This window comes from Gavia stellata, chromosome 4, assembly GCF_030936135.1.
Source record: "Gavia stellata isolate bGavSte3 chromosome 4, bGavSte3.hap2, whole genome shotgun sequence".
Taxonomy (NCBI): domain Eukaryota; kingdom Metazoa; phylum Chordata; class Aves; order Gaviiformes; family Gaviidae; genus Gavia; species Gavia stellata.
In genome coordinates this window covers 61,007,652-61,026,095 of record NC_082597.1, presented here as the reverse complement: position 1 = coordinate 61,026,095, position 18,444 = coordinate 61,007,652, and the positions used below count along the sequence as shown (strand labels likewise).

Below are 18,444 nucleotides of genomic sequence, written 5' to 3'. Positions count from 1 at the left end.
TCATTCCTGATATGAGCTTCAATAATGAATGACTAAACTCGTGTTAGCAGTCTATAGCTAACATAGCATAGCTGAAAAAATGAGACTGTCATTGTTTGGGCTGTTCAGTATGCTGGACTCTGACCATGCAATCTTTTATTGCTAGAGATGAGGTGTGAGTCAGAGAGCAAACTGCAACTTCTCGCTCTGCTTTCCACCTGGAGCCTATGAATAAGGCAATTGCAAAAATAATCATAGAATCATAAAATGGTTTGGGTTGGAAGGGACCTTAAAGATCATTTAGTTCCAAACCCCCTGCTGTGGGCAGGGACACCTACCACTAGACCAGGTTGCTCAAAGCCCCATCCAATCTGGTCTTGAACACTTCCAGGGATGGGGCATCCAGAACTTCTCTGGGCAACCTGTTCCAGTGCCTCACCACCCTCATGGTGAAGAATTTCTTCCTTATATCTAATCTAAGTCTACCCTCTTTCAGCTTAAAGCCATTACCCCTTGTCCTATCACTACATGCCCTTGTAAAAAGTCCGTCTCCAGCTTTCTTGTAGGCTCCCTTCAAGTACTGGAAGACTGCTGTAAGGTCTCCCCGGAGCCTCCTCTTCTCCAGGCTGAACAACCCCAACTCTCTCAGCCTGTCCTCATAGGAGAGGTGCTCCAGCCCTCTGATCATCTTGGTGGCCCTCCTCCGAACTCACTCCAACAGGTCCATGCCCTCCTTATGTTGGAGGCCCCAGAGCTGGATGCAGTACTCCAGGTGGGGTCTCACAAGAGCAGAGCAGAGGGGGAGAATCACCTCCCTTGACCTGCTGGTCACGCTTCTTTAGATGCAGCCCAGGATACGGTTGGCTTTCTGGGCTGCAGGTGCACATTGCCAGCTCATGTTGAGCTTCTCGTTAACCAACACCCTCAAGTCCTTCTCCTCGGGGCTGCGCTCAATCCATTCTCCACCCAGCTTGTATTTGTGCTTGGGATTGCCCCAACCCACATGCTGGACCTTGCGCTTGGCCTTGTTGAACTTCATGAGGTTCACATGGGCCTACCTCTCAAGCCTGTCAAGGTCCCTCTGGATGGCATCCCTTCCCTCCAGTGTGTCGACTGCACCACACAGCTTAGTGTTGTCAGCAAACTTGCTGGGGGTGCACTCAATCCCACTGTCCATGTCACTGACAAAGTTGTTAAACAGCGCCGGTCCCCAATACTGATCCCTGAGGAATGCGACTTGTTACTGGTCTCCACTTGGACATCGCGCCATTGACCGCAACTCTTTGAGTGTGACCATCCAGCCAATTCCTTAACCACCAAGTGGTCCATCTGTCAAATCCATGTCTCTCCAATTTAGAGACAAGGATGTTGTATGGGACAGTGTCAAATGCTTTGCACAAGTTCAGGTTTATTCCATGTTAAGAATGGAATAAAAAAATGGAATAAAATATAAGCAGTCTTGAATGGAGAATAAACTTTACAAAGCATCAGGGAGGCATAAGTGTATTTCTTAGAGAACTGCAAGTCATCAGCAATTATAAGTTTGTAAATCTGCAGAATGTTCAGATGCTTAAATGAAGGGTTCGGGCAGCCTGTTAAAGCATGTTGTATGAGTGCTTGTGCGCTGAATGTTTAAGTTGAGGATTTATTTTATGCAAGCATCAGGTGTTGGATGCATGCCCTGAGCTGTGATGTACTGACTGTCAGGGTGACTCTATTTCTAATAAACAAGTAGAAGTTACCTATAAAAATATCTTAACTAATTTAGTACCTAGTATTGTTGTCATTATTGTGGTTCTGTCATGTCGTTACTTAACATTTGAATACGACTTCAATCTTAAAGCACCACATATTAGAGTGAGTGCCATTTTTGCCCACTAACAAGGTTTTAATCAAGGCATTCAGCAGCTCTAAATAGGCCTTTGCTTCTGCATTTGCATATCAGGAGGGGGCTGGGAGCATGAGTGGGTGGATGTCATGTCCCAGTGATTAATGATCTCTAGGAAGCCGAAAAGGGGAGAGTAATATACGCAGTATTTCTACCCCCTGGAGTAGGAATGCAAACACTATTGTGCAGATCTGTGCATAGTCACTGACTTCCTGGTAGCTGGAGAATTTCATACACTCCTCTACCACAAATAAAACTGTCAGTGGAGTGACAAAGATCAGAAAGCCGGGCTTCATTTATTGAAAAGAATAGCTCAGACACAGTGATCCAGAAAATTAATTTTGTAGGTGTTTGGGAACTTGGTTGTTTAATAAGAAACTGGTAAAAAGAGAACTTTTGGTGAAAGGCCTGAAGCCACCAAATATTTGTTGAATTTCAGTCTGTTTTGTTTCTGACCATTCCTGAATTATTGAAGAGGAGTAAGTTCTGTGATATAAAAGATGTATCTTAAACAGGAATTAGAAACAAAACAAAGAGAACAAGCTTTCCAAAAAGTAGAAGTTGTCTGAATTTTAGTTGCTAAAAGAGCAAAAGGGAGACGGCACAATGTGGAACAGCCACCCAGTCTGATCAGACTGAAACCAGCACATTTCTTAGAAATCCTGTTATGTTTGATTGCCATGATTTGCTTTCTGTTGTACTAAACCTTTGTTAGAATTGTATGAATAACATAAAAACTGAGGACAACTTCTAAGTAAATATTATCTCAAGTGTTAAATTAAGTTGTTTGAAGTTTTCTCTGTTCTTGGAATACTTCACCAATCCTTAAAACATCGGTGCTCATATAGTTTCATTGATAGCTTTGAGGTCTGCATATGTAAGCCTAAATAGTTCTGTAGTATTTCTAAATATATCCATTTATAATTTTAGTTGCGCATCAGCAAGTAAATAATGACAGAATTGTAATTTTTGCAGCGTCTGTGTAATTTAGCCCTATATTCAGGAAGAGTACAAACGCAAGTCTGTATAATGAGAACAGGATAGATAGCAAACTCAAGGGATATGTACCATACAAGACACCCTTGCAAAGTAAGTTCCATCCTACTCCATTAAAGAGGAGGGAGGGACCCTGTCGTCTGATTTAAATCACTTAATAGATATTTGGGAAGCGTTATTCTTTGTGCTTTTTGGAATGCAAAGACTGCCAGTTACTGAAAGGTAGTGCTTGGTAAATAAACCTGAATCTTTTTTTTATGTGTTAAAAGTCTTCTGTATTTCCAAGCTAGAATAAAAGTGAAATATTTCAGGGGACCTGAGAAACTGCCACCACGCCCTGCTGTTATAGGAGGGGGAAATGTCTTCTATGGTGTACTTTGTCATATTAATGATGGTAATATGGATGTGTTGTAAAACGTTTCAAGGAGGAAAAATCTCTTGACCGCTGCAAATCAATGTGAGAGTTCCCCCTGCTGTCCTGCACGACCAGCTGCTGTAACACACTGCTGGAAGCTGTGCCTTATCTATGCAATAGGATACTGTTGGGGCTGGAACTGCTGCTGTATAGCTTTTACAACTTCTGTCCAAGAGCCAGTACTCAGGCAATAATGCATGCCACCTTCTTTAAAACCCAGAGAGTAGAAAATAAAGCATGGTTGGAGTTGCAGTGCCTCTTTTAGGTTGCAGTTGTACAAACAGGTTATGATGAGTTGTACTCTGTTTTTAATTCTTTCTTCCAAATGAATAATGAATTTTTAAAATCTGTTTTCAGCAATGCAATCAACCTCTTAAGCAATGTTCCCGTTTCTTGCTTGGATGTTCTTATTAGTCCATCATCCCAGGAGGAAACAGATATAAAATACAATGGTATGAATATGAGAGCAATTCAAATTTTACTGGATTTCATGGAGAAGAGAATAGACAAGGTATGGGCTGTAAAGATTCTTCACAAAAGGGGCCTCTTTCATTAAAGCAAAAAACGCACATATGTAAAGCTTCTTAGAAACCTTTCAGACAGTATTTAGCACAAATACAGATGTCCTTGCTTCTAGATTGTGAAACGCCTCAAAACTGAGAACAAATTCCTGTGAATATCTGAAGCATACTTACTTGTGTGTGTGAGAGGCTGAACATTTGGCTCTTTGTTTATATCTATGTAAAGTTCATGTTGTGGCTGTCATGTCAGACTTCATTGAAGAGTTTATAGGATTTGAAAAGGAAAATTTGCTCTTAATAATGTTTTATTTGTGTTTGGCTTTATTTTAGGGAAGCAGCTACAGAGAAGGTCTGACTCCAGTTCTCAGTTTATTAACTGAATGCTGCCGAACTCATAGGAATATCAGGAAGTTTATCAAAGCTCAGGTAAATAAAATATTCATCAAAATTTGAATATGAAGCTAATGATAAACTTTCTGAGGTTTGTACATCAGTGCAAGACACTGATACTTTAAAAGTATGAATGGTTTCGTATTAAATTACCCACAAAATTCTCTGCAGTATTTTTTTCTGTTAGGTCTCTGACAACTGTCAGCTACAGAAATAATTTTTCAGTCATGTAAATCAATAGATATTATGGCCTAAGTTCCACAATACATTTTGTAGAGCTGTTAAATAATAACATTAGGGGTATTGTAAAGCTGTGTTAATGTGGGTCACCATGGATGATGTGACAGCAGGGGCAAAGAACTCAGTGAGGTCTGTCCCCTTACAACCAGCATATAAAAAAAAATTTTCAGTGCGGTTAATAAAACTTTGCAAAGCTGTGTGGTAGCCAGTGAGGCTACAGGTGTTTTGATGGGTTCTGCTTGAGCTTTAGTTTGACCTCAGCAGGCAGGAGTCATTGGAATTGAAACTTGTGTACAACTGTGTATCAGCTGTTCTGTCAGACTAAAACTCTGTCCCTGAACAGAGGCACACTTCATCACCTGGTGTCTTAAAAGAGCTGTTTAATACAGTACAGACTGTGGGTAGGCTTTTTACAGGAAAAAAAGATTTCCATGCCATGGTTAAAGATCTCAAGGATCTCTATGGCTTGGTGTTTGAGTGTGGGGTTTTCTGTTTGTTGTGCTGCTTTTCCTGAAGTCAAGTGGAGAAAAGTTAAGATAAGCAAGGGAGAGACAGCTTAAATCAGCTGAGAAGTGTTCTTTTTCCTAAGCTGCAGTGATTTTCGGGTTGCATCTTAGATGCCGCTCCCAGATCAAAGCTGTGCCTGAACTCATAAATGGAGTTTATAATGGAAAAGAGCATATTTTGCATATATTTTCTGCCTCTTTCATCTGTACCAGGAAAGTGGTTTTGAGGAATTTAAGAAACTCGTTCTTGATGTTTATTGTTTCTGTTCACAACAGTTCTTTCCTAGGATGCTTCCCTAATCCGTTAAGTAAAAAAAAAAAAGTTGCAGAGCCAAATGTTCAGAAGCTAGAAAATGAAGTTGTCTGCATGTTTTTACGACATCTCGGCATCTAGATGTCAAGATATAATTGCATGCTGTCTCTTGCCACAGGACTGCTGCCTCGTATAGTGCACTGAATGGATGGATGCTGCTAACTGCATGACCGGATGTTTGATATTTTGAATTATCCTCATTGTTAAGTGTTGGCCTTAGGCTTTATTTATTGTGCACTATTCAAATTCTGATCTGAAGACAGAGTGATTAATTTCCTCATGGAGTGTCCTATGGTACTCATCACTGTATTAGTATTAGAGTATTCTAAAAACATTAATTCATTCTTACAACACTCTGTGAAATGCCAGTCATGGTACTATCCCCATTGGGGAAAGTAAGCAGGGACAAAGTAACATGTTTTTACTAATTGTTTGAATACTTAGTTTGAAAAAGTCTGTTTTTTTCAGACTAGTCAATACCGTAGCATTCATTTGTCTAAGTATCAGTTCCCAGTTAAGTCTGATTTCAGTAGTAATTGCGCAGTGATTTTGCACAGAACATGACATTTTTACATTAGACACCTGGAAGACAAAGGACCTGCAATTTCTTATGACAATTAGTGACATCTTTGGTTTCATTCCCTAGTAAAACACTGAAGATCCATAATTCTTACAGGAGTCTTCAGACCATTAAATATTTCATATTATGCCTCAGATTTGTTTGCAGATTATATCACATCCTGTGAATGTGAAAAAATTAATGTAGGTTTTGAGTCTGAATGCATATGCACAAGGAGGCAGAAGTTAGGTTGCAAACACAGTATATTTCAGGCATCTCCTGCCTTTCTTGAGGCTTGAAGTTAACAATATAAATGACATTTACTGAGAAAATAGTGTGTTTGAGGAAATGTTAAACAGCGTTTTCTCCAAAATCTTTTTGAAACTTAGCTTCAGCTTTCAAAAGAGTGTTTTCTGGGAGAAGTATGCATTTCCTTTCTACGCATAGAACCAATTTTTGAAATTTATGGAGGTAGAACTTGCAATGTTACTTATTTTCCTGCTTTTTCACTGTAAGTATATTCATTGTTTGTATAAATTACACATCATGTTAATATTGTAAGTTTCCTTAAGCTGGTATTTTTAGTGCTTTTGCCAGGTATTTGAGCAAAACAGAAGAAACAAAGAACACGAGGTTACTGCGGCCTGTTAGCCAACTATTTTGGAACGCTCATTTGTACTCTTAAACTCCTACTAGTTGTCTGGTTTTTTTAAAGTCTATGTTTGGGACCAAGTACTCTTCTGCCCAGGGTGGCAGACCAGAAGGCCTGAGTATGTTAAGAAGCAAGAGTTACTACTAGTGCACGTAAACATAGTTGGGTTGATTTTATTCCTTTCTTTGAAGGAGCAGAGCTTACAGTATTTTCTTGTTCTGTTGACTGTGTTTGTTTCTGCAAGGATTGGATAGGTATTGCCATGCATTCTATGCTGTTCTTCCTTTTTTTGTGCTGCTAGGTATTGCCTCCATTAAGAGATGTATCAAATCGTCCAGAAGTTGGCACAACAGTGAGAAACAAGCTTGTGCGCCTTATGACACATGTTGACCTTGGAGTAAAGCAAATTGCAGCAGAATTTCTTTTTGTTCTTTGTAAAGAGAGAGGTAAAAATTACTACTACTTCCTCTCCATTTTATATAAGGTCTTGCTGTAATTAGTATATTTGCCTCTTGCTGTAACTCTTGATTCTTTTAACACTATGCTGGTTTTTGGTTTGTAGCTGAATATAGCTGAATAATTTTCTGTATCACTCTTTGCAGTTGACAGCTTGTTAAAATATACTGGCTATGGTAATGCGGCAGGATTGCTGGCAGCAAGGGGCCTGTTGGCAGGAGGAAGAGGAGATCATTGGTACTCAGATGATGAAGATACAGATACAGAAGAATACAAATCTGCAAAGCCAAAGTATAGTATTGTTTTCAATACTGCATACCCTGTTACAGTTTAGATGTTTTGACATAATTTTTTTGTTTCACCTTTTCCAGAGACACCAGTTTTGGAATTACATGTGCTTATATTAGTAACTGTCTCCTGTTGACTTCATGGTCTCATTATTGAGAAACCAGCCTCTAATAGTGACCATCATATAGTCGGATGGCTGCAAAAAAAAAAAAAAAAACCCACCAACAAACCACAACAAACCCACTATGAGAATGATTTAACTTCAGTAAAGGGAACTATGTAAAAATGAAAACTTGTCAAAAATAAATACGGAACAAAAATGAGAAATGTTTGTGGATGGTCTAGGGGCAGTTTCAAGATGCATAGTAGAGGTTCAGAGTATATGTGTGTTCTCCATTTAAATGGATAGTTAAAAAGCTGGAATTGTTAAATGGGAGTAAAGGAGGCAATCAGAGACGATACTGTAGAAGAGTAGCAAAGCAGCCCAAAAAGGTTTTGAAGAGCAGCTCACTGGAGGCATTAAGAATAAAGAGAACCTTCTTACAGGTTCATCAAAAGCTGGAAGCCTGCAGTATGTATATGGTCATTAGATGGTTGAGATGTAAGTAGGCAGAGAAAGGGGGCAAGACCACAGCAAAAAAGCTAAAGGTATGCTTTGCATCATTGTAACTATGAGGAAGTTTGAGGGAGTTCTCAGGTAGGACCCTTTCTTTACAGACTGTGAGTCTGAATAACTATTTAAAATTCAAGAGTGAAAAGGTATTTTTGAACAAATTGAGTAAATTTTAGAAAAAAACAATAGTAACAAACTTAGCAAGGTTGGCTTTTGCCCCAGATTTTCCAGGAACTCACATGAAGTTGCTGAACTACTATTTTTTGTGGGGTATATCTCTGTTACAGAGAAAAGAAAGGTGTCAGATGCGGCCTAAGGTTTTAAGTGGGACTTTGTAAAAAAGGAACAAACCAGTAGGTCTAGTTTCACTTAGTCAAATTGCCTGGTACTAAAATTTCCCTATAAGAATCTAGTAAGTCACATAGGTAAATGTAGAAGGAGAAAAATAACTTCTGTAGAAGTCACACCTCAGGAATTCAGTATATTTGTTTGAAGGATTCAGTGATTATATAGAAGCTCTGTCTGTTGATTTTTATTAATTGTAATTGATTTGGTGTTAAAGGTTTCACTTTGTCATGTTACATCTATGATTTGATGCCATTTTAAGTAGATTCTGAAATTGTTGATAGTGGGCATCTGAAGCATGTTATTTTTCCGCTTTACTGTTTTCCTTGAATGACACAGACATGATTAGGTATATGATAGGGGGTTGTGGCTCATTGAAAGATTCTTATTAAGGAATGCAAATTAAAGACAGGATTAAATGTAGGAGAAGTTACAGAAGAAAAGAACTCTAAAACAGGAGGTTTCTTTTTTATTTCTGTACTTCAGGGTATTTTTTTTTCTTGCTCTTTTGTCTCTGCTCTTCTTTCAAAAGCCTAACATTCAGTTATATGCTATAAGTAAAGTATGACATGTATTTAGTTATATAAGCTGACACTTCAATGAAACATTCAAGACAATTGTCAGTTGCTTTATGCATCTGATTTTCTGTATTGCTGTTAAATGTTTGTGATTAAACTGCTTGAAAAGGTAATGTGCCCTGAAAGCGTTCTTTAAAACTACTTATCTGCTTTCGTTGCTTACCACTTCTGTATCGCCATTCACTTGTTTTAGCAGTGAAAATAACTGGCATTGTAAATTCTCAAAGTAACCTTAATTTGGTTTGAGCAAAAATCATCATGGGAATTAAATAGTAAACTAATTCAGCAGTTCTTCATGAATAAGAAAATGTAACTAGAACCTGTCTATGTTTTTTAAATTAAGCCTGTACAGAATTAGTTGCAAACATGTATGTCATTCTATTACCCATCTATGTCATTATTACTAATGACATTGTCATTATTACTCTCATTATTCCCCTGCTTTCAAACTGCTTGTGTATGGGTTATAACATAACGAGTACTAGTGAAATGTGCATTTCTGAGTAACTAACAAGAAATTAATACAGTGAATCAGCAAGATAATACCACGATTCATGGGAAAAGGCTACAAAAAAGGTATAAATATGAACGTTGGCAATTTATAGCAAAAACTTTATTGTGTTCAGATACCGTTAGTCTTGGTTTCTGTTAGCGTGTTCCTCTTTTCTCCTATCAAGAAGATAGACAATTTACATACATATTTCTGTAGAAATGTAAACTGTATTGTTTTTCTACCTCCAGCATTAACCTTATCACTGGTCACTTAGAAGAACCAATGCCCAATCCGATGGATGAAATGACAGAAGAACAAAAAGAATATGAAGCTATGAAGCTTGTCAACATGTTTGATAAACTTTCCAGGTATTGTATTATAGCTGCTTTTGAGGGAGGCAGCTCATATCCTGGCTCTTTACTAAGGTCTAGTGCTTCAAAATAGTGCTATAATCAACTTCTTTGCAGGATTAGGACCCCTTTAAGTGCAGAGAAAAATGTTTAGCACTTCAAAGAAAAGAGTGATACGTAACAGGACTTCAGGGGGAACCTCTTTTGGAGAGGACTGGACAGAATCAGGAAGGTCTGGTGGTAAGGGGACCTGCCTCCTAAACGGATAGGCTGATAACAATGAAAAGAATTTCTCCTTTTAAAGTATGGGACACAATCCAAGCCCAAGGCAAGTGTACTTATTTTCCCCAATGCAATGAGCAGCATCTCATGGTAACTACTTATGTCTGCTGCTTATATGAAGAACAAATACAGTGTGAAAATAGTTGTCACCAGAAGCAATACATTATGTAATGGAGCAATGAAAAGGGAATTTACAGTTAAGAATTATTGTGGATTTACTAGAATAAACATGGACTGGATTACAAATGAACCTTTATAATTTGTTTTAAATGACTGAGGTAATACCATAAAAGAAAATGGTACATAATGTGACATAACAGTGCACGTTATTGATACAGAAAGTTTATTTTTATTTTATAACTTTCTACATACAGAAAGGGAACAGACGTGCTGTTAGCTATAGCTTTTTTTCTGTTTGACTCAATATGCCTGGAATTTGCTGTTTTTTCTTCCCCCATACTTGTAGCCATATTGGAGTGATTGCTTTAGTTTCATTTCTGTGTAAGCAAAGTTTTACATTCTTTAGGAACACTTAATGTAATACTAATTTACCATTGAACTGACCTGTAGGAATTTAGGTAAATATGTAAGTGGATCATTCTTCAAAGATAGGAAAGATCAGCAGCTAGAAACGTGTTTGTGTTTTGTGAGAGTCTGTAGATATTCAAATAACAAGATCTATTGAGAGAAATTCAGCAAACCAAGTATTTTTAGATCTCTATTAAAGATTAGGAATACAGCATAAGATATGGGAGAATCTGGATTTTATATTAGCTGACAAAGACTGAATTATAAGGAGGAGCGAAAGCAGGGAAGGATCTCAGAACAACTGATCTGAAACTGTCAGTGAAGTAATTGGATACTTTTTCACATTATTTGCATGGAAAGCAAGTGTAGTATGTTACAGTCTTTTTAATAAAGAGAAGAGAATGCAATGCACATGTAATCTTAATTAAACTACTATATAAAATAGAGCGATTGCTACGTAAGCTAGAGAATTAAGATACTGAGCATTATAGGTACCACAATAAAATGACTAAATGGTCTAAAACTTTTTTAAAAGGAAGATTGAGACTGGAGATAAACTAAGACTGAAGACAAGTCAGTTGCTATCACTGTAGCAGTTACACAAAAAGTCCAAATGGCATTACTGTAGCATAAGAGCCTTTTCAGTTTGGAGGATTGGAGACAGCTGCAGTGTTGCGTGCTACAAACTGACAATAACTAAGCAGCTGGTGCCCTGTGTCACTACTTATCCTCTTGGCTAGTAGCATTACTTTCACCTTGGGCTTTCTGTGTCAGTTACATCCACCTGCAGTTTCTTCTATAGTACTTAGACTGCAGACTCTTCACGTCTGGGACTCTTTTTGTTGTCAGGTTTTTGTTTGTTTGGTTTTTAGTACAGTGATTACTGTGGGACAGTGTTGTTAATGTGACCCCTTTAGGTGCTCTGATAACGTGAATAAAATCACTTGACTGTTCTTCCCACTCTTTTTGTTTCACTGAAAATGGCCGGGGCAGTGGGGGGGAAATGCTGGCAGGAAGGAAAAAGAACGTAAGATTTGATTTTGGGAGACTGGGATGTTTTTAATGAATGTAATTGAGTGCAGTTGTGGGTTTTGCAGATGTTAAATAAAATGGGAAGCTGCCAGTCCGGTATACAAGAAGAAAGAGTAGCATGCTGATAGTAGTGGGAGTCCTTCCATGTTTTTGGAATTAAACACTCTGCCTCCAGCTTGAGCCCTTCAGTGCTGGGAGTTTTGAAAGACTTAAATCTACCAGTGGAATGCACTTTTTTCCCTTGGTTTGCAACCTACAAATTTAAACTGGAGGTTGCTTTGATAGGAGTCTTCAGTTGATTCTGGGGTTTGAATCTTGCTTTGAGGCAGACTGCTGGTGGCAGGTGTCCTACTTCTGCTGGTCTTTGTTGTTGTCACCATAGGAGGGGACGTATACCATGAACTGAGCAGTTTCAGTTTGTGCAGTGCTTTGCTTATAAGAGGGGAAGAAATTGGACAGGGAACCAACAGCTCCTTCTTCTAATCTTGAATGAGTTTATGTAACTTTATATGTGGAACTTGAAGAAGAGCTTGGAGTGAACTTGTGTGATATACAGCAAAACTGGTTTGTTTAGTACGCTTGTATTGTCCCAGTAATGGAAGGTAAGCTTTAAAGAGCTAGCATGCTTTTACTGGAGAAAGGTATGAAAAAAAAATGTTGAAGGACTGACAAACTTGCTTCCCTTCCTGACTGATGAGGATAATGAGACCAGTCTGTCACTGGGGTGTTCTAGATTTGGATTTGACTGGCTTTGTATTGTTTTTGAAAAGTTACCTGATGGGGGATTGAACTCAGAAAACAAATTTGCAAAACAGTATGACTCCATTGAAGAGTTATAGCCTTCATTAATGGCTGCTAACTGTTTACGCTATACCCTTTGTATAGGTTTATTGAAACTGTAAGTAATGAAGTAGCATCTTCTCCCCTGCTCTGTAAGATGCCAGTGGATTTTTGCTCACCAGGTTTCTCTTTATTTTTAGCATTGGCACTGAGGAGTTGAAATTGCTTTGAGGTGATGTAAAACTGATCCATGCTTTTGGTCATTTCAGGTCTTACTTCCAAAGTTTTTCTATTCTGTTAGGTTTTTGGTATTTAGGCCTGTTCATGGGGTAATTGACCATTGACAAGGCTAAATTAAAATTAATCACCCACTTTTGTTTTATCAAAATGTATGGAGGAAAGCGGAATATTGTTTGTGAACCCATTTCCCCTGCCCTAATATATTAACATATACTTGGGTTCTACAAAAGCTTTTATAGAAATTAATATTTTACTCAAAATTGGCTGGATGAGATTACTTTTTACAATCATTTTTTATATATATATATAAAAAAAATTGTAAGTGTAAATGAAGATGAAAAATCTTGATTACTGCAGCTTGTAGGAGATGTAGATATTACTTAGGTAGTTTGCTGGATGCCTGAACTTGGCCCTGAAGTAACTCTACGGGCTTTGTCTGCAGTAAGGGTCAATACTATCTTGCTGATTCATTGAGAATTGTTTGGTGACTGTAAATCTGTGTCTCTGTATGTCATACATATCTTTGAGCTTTGAAAAACTCCCTAAATCTGCAAAAAGATTTAACTCAACCTTTCATTTTTGCAAAACCTCAAATTAGCCACGTTAAATCAGTGTTGTATGATATTCTGTCTGTTGATATCGTAGATTATTGGAAATACTCTGTGTTAATTAAAATGTCTGGAAAAAATGTTAACATTTTTTCTATTATAAATGGTAGGTAGAATTGTATATTAATTGACTAATTTAAAATGTCAGGATGCTTTTTCCAAGCCAACCTTGTATTAATAGCAAGAATCCTGTTGCTGATGAAATGGTCTCCAATTATCACAGCTTGGGTTTTGTTGTACATTGAACAGAAGTCAACAAAACGAGTACGTAAGAGAACCTGTCTAAGTAAGCAACCATACTCATTAAAAACACAAAATTAATCATAGGATGAATGAAGAATGCAATGTTACATAGAATTTTTTTTCCCCCTCCCCTTTCTAATCATAGAACAAAATAATGTTGCATGAAAGGTTCAGAACTATTATGTAGTACTCAATTATAAGGAGGTGAATAGGTCCCTAACATGCCATTTTATCAAAGGAGCAGACTGGTGTTTACATGATGGCTGTTTCATTACAGACACCATCATTAATTCCATGTGTCAATACTGCCCATAGAGCAGACAAGAGAGAGTTACATTTCAAAAAAAGGGAATGATTTTTGAGTCGTTATCAAGCTAAATGGCAAGCAGGAAGGTAGAACTTGTATAGATATATTTGAAGGGACTCTTGGGAGATCTGGAAGTAGAAGAAGAGAATGCATTTTACCAACTGTTTAATTATCCTGTGTTTCTAAGCACACTCGAATAGAATGCTTTGTTTGCCATAGAAAAATGAATGTTGCAATAAGGTGTATTTGAGTATATAGGAGGTCGCATAAGGATGTTCAAATATGTATAAATACTCACATTGTGTACTTGCATATATCTTCATGGGTACAGAAGTATTCCCACTGCCACCTACTGGGCTGAAGTGATCTCTCTTCTGCCCTATAGATGTACCATAAACATCCAGTTTCTGAATAGTGAACTGTCTTCTGAGGCTATACATGCCAGTTGCTGGTGCTTCCCTTGCCACCCGGTATCTCACCTTAAACAGCAAGCACATCCTCAGCCAGCCCAAATTGTCAAAGCTCAGTTGAGGTCTCTAAGCAGCCAGTGCTAAATCGGCAAATTGGTGAGGCTGGCAGAGTTGAGAGCGTTCATACCAGGTAAGGATCAGCTCTGTGGGTGGTTGTGTGGTACTGAAGTTAGCTGCGTGATGCCACTTGCAATCCTACCCAAAATTCTGTTATTTAGCAGATAGTTGTTCCAAACTTCTGAAGCTAGCTTTATAGGCAGTCCAGATCTCTTAATCTGTCTCCCTCTGTATTTTTCCTCTTTGAAAATCAGGAGTAAGCTTATGTAGTGTTCAGAACTTGCAGTCAAGTCTTTGCCAGTGAAAGGATGCCATGTTTTACACCATTTTAGGACTAGATTATTGTTAGGAAAAAAATAGGCTGATCCCTGCTTCTCTTCCTGCCTTTTCTTTTGGTGGCCTGGAATATTTCTGTCTTCACACAGTTCAGTTTTATTGGGTAGCATTTGTCCGAGGAAGGATGTATGGAGTTCAGCCTCCTAATACAGAGAAAGAACAGCAAACTTCTAACAACTATCATTTATCTTGTTCAAGGACTTGCAAAGCAGGAAGCTCCTGCAGGAACAGAAAGGTAACTGATAAACATCCTTGTTATTCTATGAAACGGTTAAAGCCTAGAGAGGAAGAAATGCATTGGGAAGAACCTCAAATGCAATACAGCACAGATCATAATGGTGCACTTTGAAATGAGTACAGTGAGCTGAGAAACAGGCTTTTGAGCATCAAAAAAAGAAGATACAAATGTACTTCAGTGACTCAGATTTCTACATTACATTGTCATGCAAAACTTGGTGCATTTATCCCCAAAAGACCCCCACAAAAACCACAGACCAAGACTTGTGCATATGGATGTGTCTTGCCTTTTGCATCTGGTGTTTGGTGTCTCTGCAGATGACTTGCCAGGAAAGAAAAAGTTTCTATCAAGTCCTGGAGTGTGTGTAGCAGGATGTAAAAGTGAAGCACAAAAGGGGAGTTGCAGAGAAAGAGCTATTTCTTTATAATTGACAAATGATGAGATAGGACTTCTTGACAATATTTACAAATATCTTTTAAGTATTGTTATGTGCGGAGAGGGAGGTCCCCACATAAGGGGACCTTGGGACCGTGTTTTCCCATGTTTCTCTTTCCTTTTTCTTGAACTGCTTCTTTATCCTTTATTAGCCATTATAATTTATTTATTACCAATAATAAATTGTAAATTACTAGTAAATGTTGTGATTCTATGACTTCTGGCTGCAATGTTAAATGTTGCAAGCTAAGAGTATGCATTGGAGTTTTTAAAACAAAAATCTAGGGTCCTCTCAGCTTAGAGGGCAAGCAAAGGTGATTTTGTTCTTTGTGGCTATGTTTTTACTTTTAGGACTTAAAAATATGAGCAAGGACTTACTCTTTGAGTTATTCTTCTCCAAAAATAAGTGTAATAGATCACTACTGAGGCTTGAACTTGAGAAAGTGGCACTGAAGAATTGTTGCAAGACTGATTACAGTTTTCAAAGGACACTTGTTTTGTGTTATGGTGTTTAAAGTTTAAAAGCTGAAAAGGGCTTAGATGTATAGGGGTTTTTTCCTGGGAAAAAAGTCTTTGTTATTAGAAGCAACTCCAAAGCACTCCTTTGCTTTTGGGGGACACATACAGCAGGCAGGGAGGGGAGGGTTCTGATCCTGTTCGGACACTAGCTCTGCAGTATTCATTTTTTGAGCCGTTTCAAATCTGATTTCGAGTATTCTTTTGATCTCTTCTTGCACACATCTTCAGCAGATACTTGAAAACTTAAGTGACACAAGAGTGCTCTCATTTGGGCAGAATCTGCATGCTACAGATTGCATTGCCTGAAGGAGGAGGACTTGCTGTCTGTCCTCAAGTATGGCAAGTTACTTCCAGTCTATTTAAAGATAGCGGGGTGTGTGTGTAAGAATAGGATCTGTGTTCTTCAAGTATGGTTGTTACAGACCTCTTTCCGTGGCTCCCAACTGCCCACCCAGACCTGGTTAGCCAAACCACAGCAGTTTCTCCAGGGGTAGTTTCTCACGTTCTGAAATGCCGCAGCAGTGGGATTTCTGAGCTTATCACCATAGTACCTGATTGCCACATCTGCGCAAATACATGCATTTCTCTTGCTGGTCTCTGCTCTTCCTGAGCAAAAAAAAAAAGACTCTTGGAGACTTAATTTAGTTGATGCTTGACTGTATGATATCTAGCATATGCATGCTATGTAATTCAGGTGTTGCTTTTCTTGCTGTTGCTGTGGTTATGTTAAGGTTAGATTGCCAGCTGTGTACAAGCAATTTTTGTTCCTTTTTTCAGCCAAGGTAGTAGTGCAGACCAGGCAGAGAGCTGGTGAAATGCCTTTGCTTCCCCATTGAGTGATGGAGTTTTATTGTCTGTGGCTTGGGAGGGTGGTGTATGTGTGTTAAATCGGCAGTTTTACTGGGCTGCCTTTCAAACGAGGGGTAAATTGACATCAAGCCTCCGCTCCTTTATTTAAGGTGACTCCTGAATATTTAGAGTTATTCTCCCTTTTTTTTTTTTCAGCAGAAAATCAAAATGTTATCTTTGCCCTAACAGCTTTTGCCATAATCCACATATAAATGAGGTGATAAAAAGTAAGGATTAAATAAATCTTTGCTAATACTTTTTGATTGGCTTAATCAATAATTAATCATCTCTTAGATGAGGCTGTAGCTTGTGGAGTAGATATAATTGGATTAGCTGCTGAGAGGCCTTTGGAGCTTTGAAGAGATTAAAATGGCTGTCAGTCCTGTAATTAAACTGCCACAAACAAAAGCAATAGTATTAGAATCAGTCAGCTTTTTTTAAATTAATCAACAAGTACTTACACACCTCTAGTAGTGGTGTAAGCAGAGTCTGTTCTCGTAACTGAGTTATTTCCTTCAACAAGATGAATATGTATCAAATAATTGTTTTAATTGCCTGGGCATATATTGGCCAGAATGGCAGGTGAAATTTTAGGAAGAAATGGCTGTCAGAGAACTCTTAGAAGAAAAGCTAGTTTGTGTATCTGAAACAGTGGACCTGCTCCTTGTCTTGAGCCTATTAGGCACTGACTTTTAATGGTGTCTTTAATTGGCTAAGTAGGTTTGGCCTACATGAATGAAGTCTTTATCTGTCCTGCTCTTCCCCTCCCACCTATTTTGGAAGGTTTTTTGTTCCTCTTTCTTCAAAACAGAGGGCTTTGGCAGAAATAACTTCCTTTTAAAGGCTCATTATGTACTAAAGCATATACTGTATGCAACTGTATTATACACATGTGAATTGATATGTGTGCATATGCTAATATATATTCTTTTTTTTTTTAAATCTCTTACAGAGATGAGCTTATAAAACCAATGGGAGTGCGGCCGGATGGTACAATGGCTCCTTTGGAAGAAGCAGTCAGCCAGTACCATACCAACAAGCAAGACAGTTCAGATTCAGACTAAAGCATCACCTGCTTCACTCCCAATTCTCCTCTAATCCACATTTTTCCTTGGAGCCACGACATCTTGTATCTAGGCATTTTATCCTCACATTAGCCAGCATCAATTTAACTGTTCTATTATTGGGATGATGCATCCTGTAGTGTAATGTCTGAATTTTTATTATGTCTGTTTAAAGAACATATCAATTTATTAGTTTATGATCTTTATTAATTTAAAACTAAATGTATTTCAAAGGGATACAAAGTGAAAGCCTACAATGTAAAATAAAATACATTTTAATTTTCCAGAATCCTGCTTTCTGACTCTGTAGGTTTTCCCATTCTTGATTTTTTTTTTTTTTTTTTTTTTTTGTCTTGCCAGTCTCTCCCTTTATATAATTGTGATTAAGGAAGTGTTTTTGCTTAATGGCATTAGGAGCAGAGGATGTTTAAACTTAGAAGTCTGACTGACCTCATGAAGCTGCCTTAACTGGCATTCAGCAGTGATTTCAGAGCTACCCTTTTTAAAATGTCATTGGATTTCTTCCTGCTACTCACTTCTGTGGTTAAGCTGCTGCTTAAGATTTTACCAATGTGTCAGTCACTGACTGCTGCTAAAATTACCTTTAAATTGGGAACAATATGATGTATGTTCTCCCTCCCTTCCCTCCCCTGTTAAGACTACACAAATATACACATACACACACATTATCTTTGGTTAAGTAAAAACACCCCCATTCAAAACAGCATTCAAGTATGTACACTTAAATGTTGCCATGAATGGGAGTGGACTAAAGTGAAGTGCATGTGCAAGTGTTTTACTGAATTGGGGCCTACTTTTGGAGATTAATGGGTATGCCTCACTTGAAGTCAAACTAATCAACAAAGAAGTATTT

The 18,444-nt window shown here is 38.1% G+C and overlaps 1 protein-coding gene across 3 annotated transcripts in view; it reads left to right on the top strand.

Moving 5' to 3' along the window:
* Positions 1-17,902, top strand: part of RIC8B (RIC8 guanine nucleotide exchange factor B) — a 38,153-nt gene extending 20,251 nt beyond the window's left edge. For 2 of the 3 annotated variants that reach the window (XM_059816295.1, XM_059816293.1), the window contains 6 exons: positions 3,636-3,789; positions 4,130-4,225; positions 6,761-6,905; positions 7,062-7,206; positions 9,481-9,600; positions 17,459-17,902. In XM_059816295.1, coding sequence (XP_059672278.1) covers positions 3,636-3,789; positions 4,130-4,225; positions 6,761-6,905; positions 7,062-7,206; positions 9,481-9,600; positions 17,459-17,570 — 772 coding nt within the window. In that variant the 3' untranslated portion in view covers positions 17,571-17,902. The remainder of the gene's footprint in view (positions 1-3,635; positions 3,790-4,129; positions 4,226-6,760; positions 6,906-7,061; positions 7,207-9,480; positions 9,601-17,458) is intronic. The other variant, XM_059816294.1, reaches the window with a different exon arrangement.
* The last annotated feature ends 542 nt before the right edge of the window (positions 17,903-18,444 follow it).